This window comes from Varroa destructor, unplaced genomic scaffold (assembly GCF_002443255.2).
Source record: "Varroa destructor unplaced genomic scaffold, Vdes_3.0 BEIS01000005.1, whole genome shotgun sequence".
NCBI classification, from domain to species: domain Eukaryota; kingdom Metazoa; phylum Arthropoda; class Arachnida; order Mesostigmata; family Varroidae; genus Varroa; species Varroa destructor.
In genome coordinates, this window is record NW_019211458.1 from 14,121,133 (window position 1) to 14,129,728 (window position 8,596).

The 8,596-nt window shown below is 38.1% G+C and overlaps 1 protein-coding gene across 1 annotated transcript; it reads left to right on the forward strand.

Annotated features, from left to right (window-relative positions):
- The first annotated feature begins 1,190 nt into the window (after window positions 1-1,190).
- ND-39 (NADH:ubiquinone oxidoreductase subunit 39) lies at window positions 1,191-6,568 on the forward strand. Its single transcript, XM_022808776.2, has 6 exons — window positions 1,191-1,349; window positions 2,235-2,478; window positions 2,902-3,091; window positions 4,857-5,119; window positions 5,557-5,691; window positions 6,063-6,568. The coding sequence occupies exons 1-6, from the start codon at window positions 1,237-1,239 to the stop codon at window positions 6,303-6,305; spliced, it is 1,188 nt and encodes a 395-aa protein (XP_022664511.1). The 5' UTR covers window positions 1,191-1,236; the 3' UTR covers window positions 6,306-6,568.
- Window positions 6,569-8,596: the final 2,028 nt, after the last annotated feature.

Genomic DNA, 8,596 nt, shown 5'->3' on the forward strand with positions numbered 1-8,596 from the left:
TTAGGGCCATCTCGCCTAATGCATTGCGTAGGCAGGTGTACAGAAACTCTCTTAAACTACACGCTTAGAGCGCGAAAGAAGTTATGTAATTAGGCGTATGCAAAAGTGCTTCATTGAAGATTACGTAATAAAACCATTGTTTATACTAAGTCCCTTATCATCGAGAATTAGTCTAGCTTTAATCTGAAGATATCAATTAAACGGTTGTCTCCGATAAAAATAGCATATTTGTAAAATATTTCCGGAAAATAAAAATTGCTGCTCCCAACAAAACAAGATAATTACATATCTTTTGCAATATATATATATAGTGTGAATTTGTATTTGGACATATATATATATATATATATATATATATATATATAATCGGAAATAAAAAGCTACAAAAAAAAACTACAAATTTGAACTATATGTACATTATACCTATACATGGATAGAGAGAGAGAGAGAGGCGAAGTTACAGCTACATTTTAATAAAGCAGCATAATCAAAAATTAAGTATTGTTACACATTACGTCGGATCATTGAACTTATACATTATGTGTATGTATATACAATTTAATGCATTTTAATAATCAATTTTGATTATGCTGTTTTCTTTGAAATATAGCAGCAACTTAGCCGATTTCCTGCGGCCGCTAAACACAAGAGAATATCTATCGGTTTATTTGAGTAACTGAACGGAAAGAGTGCACTGAATTTTAAATATAGCCCTACTATGAAAGTTTTTTTCCTTCAGTGATCTGAAATCTTCTATGTTATGTAAATAAAATAGATTCGTTCATTCCGAGCTTTAAGTATTTATGGAGAGCTAGTAGGCGCGAAACCATAGCTGATAACTTCACATTGTATCCTGGAAAAATTGTACACTATCGTGATTTACAAACGAAACAGATATGTTACGTTTATTTATATTCTATACCGTTCAACTTGTATTTCAATTTTGATGCAAAAACAAGCTTGCAACGTTGAGAAGGCGAAACATATTGCACTGCTTAGTGGAGATCAAGCATAATCGTAGCGGGTTTTCTTTTGCTTATTTCATAATGACCTTGCACAGATAAATGTAATGATTGGATAGTGCAGCATTTATAAAGTGTAGGTAAAACAAACATATGCTCTAATTTTTTACTCATTGCAGCAATTGAACAGAATAGCATCTTATCGATTGTTGTCGTAGCGGCTCGACTATCATAAACCTTGTTCCGCCCATTAAGGTCATCTAATAACATTGCAATGTCGCTGTGCGTGAGGACGAAGGTCTTCTCCGGAACCACTTGGATTGCCCCCCTGGGGACCCTTGTCTCCAGGAGGGACAAGGGCTCCGGTCTAGGCACCAAGGGTGATAGGTGTGTAAAATTCAGTGCAAATACAAGGACTGTAAAATGTTTAACCAACAGTCCGGTTCTTTACTCGATTTCCATACGCTTTAATATGTCTTTACGATGAAAACTGTTGTATGCAATGCATACCTGTGCTAGATTATGCTGAGCAGGTGTACGGGTGTAGTTGTATATTTACGCGATAATAATAGGTAGTTTGATCACTGTTATGTTTGTGCTTGCGTAATAGCAATCTCATTCGACTGTTTTTCTATTCAATTTCTAAGCAATTTGCGACATCACCTTAGGCATGTGCAGAATATCACGGATTATTGTACACTATGGATGGATTTGAACTTGCCCCTATTGGTCTACTTAGTTGTGGTTATTTGCATCAAAAGTAGGGGTATATATTGGGGTTTTCGGACCGTTGCCGGTAATTACGCTGCTATAGTATGGTTAAAGCCGATCTGACTCTGCCATGTCTGATTCTGATACGAAGCTGATCTCTAGAACTGCTAGTAGACCCTGATCAGTAGTTAATTAATAGAGTGTGCTCATCGAAATTGAAATAGGATGTAACATTACTTTATCATTGTAGAGTGCACTCAAGATATCGTTATTTCGTTTTTCATTGAATTCACTTACTACATCAGTATTCTTTTATAACTTAATGTATGATTATTATTGATCAGTTATGATTGTAGTTTCGTGAAGTTTTTCCGGATTGTATAAGTATTTTATCATTAACGATTAAACATACCTGTAACCATTCGAAATTTCTGATAAAAATGCTCCCAAAAAAACTGTTACTAAAAATGTCTAGCGATATTTATAGCATAGTGGTTATATTACGTCGTACTTTTGCTAGACATTTTTTATCGGCCTCTGCTTGACTTCATTAAATTTCAGGTTGGAAGTCATTCGTAAGGGTACTGGGGGTCGTTCATCGTTTAACGGAGTTATAGCTACCGTATTCGGTAATTCCGGAACGCTTGGTCCCCCCGTCGTTAATGAACTGGGAAAATGCGGAACCATGATGATCCTCCCCTACAGAGGAGATTTCTATCGGGTTGCACCAATGAAAATTTGCGGCGATCTAGGTCAGATCCTATTTCATAGTTTTTTCCTGAAGGATGAAAAAAGTGTCGCTAAGGTTAGTAGATGGACGGAGTTTACTATGATTCTACGCGGACTCACTAAATTTATATAAGCAAACAGATTAGTGGCACAGGCATTTTCAGAAGAAGTTAAGAAGAGATTTTCGAAAAGGTGTTTCTCAGCTGATCTTTAATTACCATATTATAGCAATGCAACTTTACCATAGACAGTCTTTTTTGGTGTCGGTTTAATTTAATATTGCCGTCATAGGGAGCTAGTTATAAAATGTTAGCCTTCTGCATGGACGTTTTCATGATTTCCAATATTGGACACCTCTAAGTAGAAGGCCTGATCTCCCAGTGTTTTACGCATAGCGCACGTCTACTTTAATCTTAATGTATGTGTTCATTTTGCTAAGTGCATATCGACTTTTTTTAATACCGAGCTTTTTAATGTGATTGTCGCTTGTTGCTCCCAGGCGATGCAATATTCTAATGTCGTCATTAACATGATTGGTAAGGATACCGAGACGAGCGTTTTCTCGTTCAAAGATGTCCACGTCGATGGAGCCAGAATGATTGCTCGGCTGGCTCGTGAAAGCGGTGTTGAGAAGCTAATCCATTTTTCAGCCCTGAACGCCGTGGAGAATCCAAAGAGGAAAACAGTGCGTACGTATCGTTCGATAGCTTCGAATTCAGCTAACATTTCTTACTCGAGCCTGATTATGTCCGCTAGTTAATGAATCGATCACGCAACTTTCCCACGAGACGTACTCTTTTCCTAGCATTAGCATTTATTTATTTAGTTAATATCGACAGTTTCTAATATAATAACTGCTGGATTGCCTACTGCGAACCATTTAAGTGCAAATTGTATGCGTAATTAATCCGATACGCACACAAAGGTGGTTAACCTTGTTTAAACGTAAACTAGGATGCGAGACTCATTTGCTTTACCAGAGACTGAGTTTAGCTAAGTTAAAAACCGGTGAATTTCAATCCAAGGCTGATCGCAATAGAGATCTGAATTTTTAGTTATTAACAAATTGTACCTATTATAGGCCATTGACGGAGTGGCAAACATTTTGTCGTGTGCGCATCAGTTCTGTGACTGGTTCTGGTTACAATCGCGTCATGCTGCGGGTACAAAAGAGTCCATTGAAGCCACCCGTAGACGCTAGCCTGCATGCATCTATAGTTTAAAGGCCTTGTGCTGCTTGAGGTTGGTTTTTTTTTTGTTAATAGCGAGTGCAGGCTCTGAGATTGAAACCGCCGTTTAACCAACTTTGCGGGATCTTTATATCAATAGGTGGCAGGTCATTCAGAAATTTTTAAGAGACCTTTCCAAACGATCGGAATCGCACACTCGTATCGCTCTCATAGTAGAATCATCATGTATAACGATATATCTTTCAACTCCGATTTTTAAATCCCGGACGTGCGGCAGTGTGGAATTTTCACTGAGTTTCATCACTTTCACTGAGTTTCATTACTGTTGAGATTATGCGGAAAGCTAGAAAATAGCACGCGAAACAGGCTAACGAGTCCTAAGAGCCTTGCGCATCAATTGTGATGATTTTCAGAGAGCCATTGGCGATACGTACCCTTTTCAAACATCAAAAAAGACTGTTTGCTTGTCTAATAGCCTTGCATAGTGTGTCCTCCTAAGTAGGTCATGACAGATCTTGCCAGAGCGTGTCCTGGCACCTTCTACGGTTCAACATTTTATTTTCTTAGTTCAGACGTCTATGTTTTGAAAAGTCGATTGTCCAATGCAAAACACTACTTGACTCGAATGTGCTAGGCTGTGGGTGTGCAGAGACTGGACAGGTTCAATAACTCCTAGCAGCTTTTTGAGGTCTCGGATGATATGGAACATGCCAATGATAATCCTATGAATGGAGAAGTCTACTCTTCTTATTAGAGAAGTAAATCTTCCAAAGCCTGAAATACAAACGTTTTTACAGAAGCTACGAGGTTGGATTGACCAAAAGAGCTGTAAAATGTAAATCAAGGAGACACGTTCATTGTTGAACTAAATCCAATAAATGGTAATTGTTTTATACCGAAACTGCGAGGTACTGATAAGCTGAATCTTTCTTGAAGGTCACCTTCGCAGTTCTTTTTTATTTAAGTGTTTACAATCTAAAGAGGCTCATATGGTATTTTTTGCTTCCTATGTAATTAGGTACGGTTTGTTTGCATAAGAACGTGGGCGGTCGGGTTTGATATACCAGAAATGTTTTGCCTATTAAGTGGCGGCCGATGTATGACTGTTTTATGGGCTGTAACTTGATAGGCCTGTTGCAATGACCGCACCTAATTGGTCTTTGGTTGCGAAGGCTCATGTGGCTTTAAGACCAGTAGGTATAATTAGAAAATAGAAAAATAAACGGATCTTTATGTGGGTGTCTTCTTTGGGTGTGATTTGCAGGGGCCTCGAAATTTTACGCAAGCAAATGGGAGGGCGAGCAAGCTGTTCGTGAAGAATTCCCGGGCGCGATCGTATTCAGGCCAGCCGATATATATGGCCATAAAGACCGCTTTATTCGCTATTATGGAGCCTTTTATCGACGCTACTATAACTGCATTTGTTTGTGGGGAAATGGCAAAGGGGTTTATAAGGCTCCTGTTTTCGTTTCAGATGTTGCTCAGGCCGTTGTCAAGGCCGTCTTGCAGAAAGGCAACGAAGGCGAGGTTTGAGTTGAAAAAAGCTTCTGTTCCATCTTGATTGTACAATATATCTACGTCTCAAGGAAGTGAATTAATGAATTTGAACCTTGCAGAAGACAGCTGTTTATCTAATTTGATTCTTACTAATTCATTTTGCGGCATATAGGTACTATATGTGTACATTTGAACCTTTAAACAAGTGGTACAGCACACAAATTTGACAACCACCATCGTTGAACTCGGCTGAAGAAAGTTGGATGACACTCGACTGTCATATACCAAATAAAATAGATTAGTCGAAAAATCTCTGGTGCCCAAAGGTTTCTGATTCAACTGAGTAAACCTGCTCATCAAATAAAAAAAATAGATCTTATTGCCGATTCGAGCATTATTGGTTACAATAATCATGAGCGACCATTGCGGCTAAATGTACTGTCTTTCACGTGACTTTTTTCTCGCAGACGTACCAGGCAGTTGGCCCGAAGATGTACGAACTCTGTGAATTGGTGGATTACATTTTTCGGGTGATGCGTCGAGGGCCGGATACTGGCTACATTCGCTTTGATATGCGCTTCGATCCATTATTTTTAGGAAGGGTTCGTATTCCGCTGATACTCATATACAATAGATATAAAAAAACCTTTCGAAATTTTTAAAAATAAACATCCATTCGTCATTAGCAAAGTGCTCAGTGCAGTTAGCGTTTAGCTAGTATCTAAAGGTAATTCACTAATACTTGTTCGGAAAAACTAGGCTACTAAATGTTTCGAGCTTTATGCCCGGTCCAAATTAGCAGGTTACTCAATCAATACTAGCAACTAGAAAAAGCAAACTTGCCACAGGAATAGCTTCTTGATTCCTTGAAAAATGATGTCAGCCGTGTTAGTTGAATGTTTTCTGAGAGATGCTTTTTGACTAAGCTTATACCTTCTATTGCTTCATTTTCTGTTTTTCTTCATGACGGAAGATATTATTTACCCAAATGCTTCTACCGAAGCATCCTGTATTGAGCTTCGAACGTCTGGAGCGCGAAAATACATCGGATGAACTTGATAAAAGATATCGACTGATATCCGACCTTGGAATTAAACTCACGGAAGTCGAGGACCGTTTTCCATACGAATTGAAGGCCTGGCGCATGCACGGTTACGCTGATCCTAACATGATGCAGTTCGAGCGCGTACGACCTGCGCCTGGTATACCAATCTAGACAGGAGGTTACAAAGAAGAGATATGGCGATTTTAATATGACTAGACTCGCACTTGAGCACAAACCAGCGATGTCACGGAAAGGCCTCTTTTGGCTAGACAGACTGAATTTTAAATTCTGTCATAACATGGTCCTAGTTTGTAAGATAGCGCAAAAAAGAGCTTTGAATGAAGAAGTTTTTGGTGATCAACTTTGATTGATATAGTAAATACTAAGCTTCATAGCTGAATGTTTAAATAAAGCTGAATGTAAAAATCGGGAAATACGAAGTCGTATTATTTACGTGTATGCTGATAATTAGATTTAGGCAAATACAGAGTGTTAATCTTGTGGGTTACATAGTGGTTGTCCATTTTAAGAAAAACAATTTTCAGGGTAAATCGTATTGAGCGCCAAACGTAAAACCTAACCCTCATTTGATGATATTCCAATAAGGATTATAAGTTTCTATCCATTGAAGTGTCTCGGACCAGAATTTCAACTAGCTGTAGTGAAATGCTGACTGCTGCTCAATATATTCTTGTCACTAAGTTATATTCGTTGTTGCAATTGATTTGTCGACGATCACAATTGACACTTAGTTTTGTTTTTTCGTGGTATGTGGTTTTTAGCTGCCGTTGCATGACAGCTACTGTCCTAGTTTTACTTCACACCGGTTCAGTCAAGTGCATGCTAATTATCTATAAGTCGCACCTAGTAATACAGACGTGCTGATGAAAGTGAAAATGTCAGTGTTTTCCCGTACTTGAAAAAAATGCCAGAACGTTCTAGGTGAGCGGGAAAAGAAGTATTTTAAGCACTTCTGTCGTAGCCTTATTGTTCCTTAGACCTTCTTAGAGCCCTCTCATTCTACACAAAATGTATGCTTATATTGATTATGGTTTGGTAGCCTTATGTCCTGCCCCAGAATCGAAAACGAGCGTTTGATATTAAATTCAATGACTAAACAGCGATTGGGTAAATACAGTGATCCAGGGATTACGGAATAAACGTCAACGTGTTTAGTTCTAGCAAGCAAAAAAGTTTATTACTAGTGGAAACGAATCCTGCACTACAATGGCAATTGATGCCTGGTGCATAACGTGTATTTCTCCCTAAATGCATTCTCAATTTGAACTTTCAGTAGCAACGAATCAAACCTGGCTGTAATTTCCAGAACTTCGTTCCTACCATTTTATTTAGAGGAAGAAAAATTAGTATCTATTACATTTACTGTGGCTCAATGCTGGGCTCTTTTTTGCAATGTATGGAGGATCCCGTTGCTATGACAACACTGTCCGTTATTATATTAAAAACTAAGCTCTACTGGAGCCTTTTGCAGCTATCCCGAATTCACATACATGGTTGTATTTTTGGAAAATAGATTTCACGGGAATGGTATCTTCTCGCGTGCTTTACTTTCCGTAGTTACGCCGTTGGACATTACTACAGACAGATAGCTTGCAGCATGAAACGCGCCCGGATTCGAGCTTACACCTTACGTGTTGCTTAGTGCCGCACGTGTATATAGATATGGGTAATCCGCGGTTTCTCTGAGAAATTTGTCCTGTTTACAAGCTTAGCAACACTTATGCAGGCTCTACATCGGACAAGTGTAATCGTTGAAAGTAGCATTTGGCTGGGCCCGCAGCGTATTGCAATCATTGTTTACAATATATGGAGTATTACAATAGTAGAAACACTGAAGAAAACACTGGACCTCAGTCAACTGAGTTTAAAACTCCGTATTTGTCGACACATCTATTTTGTATAGTTATATTTGTCTATTAGGTAGCTGGAATACTTTTTTGATTACTAAAAAATTAAGTTATTCTACCGAGAATCTTTTTTATTATTTTCTTTTGTCTAACTAGACTTACAATACTTAAGCGAAAGGGATTGAACACATACACACACATTAGTTAACAGTTTGACTACGTCACGAGGCTTATTTTATTCATTTTATTTATTTAACTGTACATGTAAAATACGCAACGTATATATTACTATTAGAAGTGTATTTCATAACATTATCATTATTATTATTTTTGTTATTATTGGTGTTCCACCAGTATCATAATCACTATTTTTCTTTCCTCCTTCATTTTTAAGTGGCATAGAAAACCTGAGCGGAAGAAAATACTTTTTGGCAAACTACTTGTTAGGCCGCAATAGTGACAACGTTGTTTCGTTTCCCATGTCATTATCCCTCGCAAATCATCAATCGTTGTATACTTCTGAAAGGTATTTTTGAATTTTGAAATCTGGTTGTTGCCCTCGCGGAAGCGATACTAATGAAGCACATCTTGTCG

Coding starts and splice junctions, on each gene's coding strand:
- ND-39 (XM_022808776.2), top strand. CDS start 1,237: ATGTCGCTGTGCGTGAGGACGAAGGTCTTCTCCGGAACCACTTGGATT. Junction 2,479..2,901: donor ATGAAAAAAGTGTCGCTAAG/GTTAGTAGATGG, acceptor TGTTGCTCCCAG/GCGATGCAATATTCTAATGT. Junction 3,092..4,856: donor TCCAAAGAGGAAAACAGTGC/GTACGTATCGTT, acceptor TGTGATTTGCAG/GGGCCTCGAAATTTTACGCA.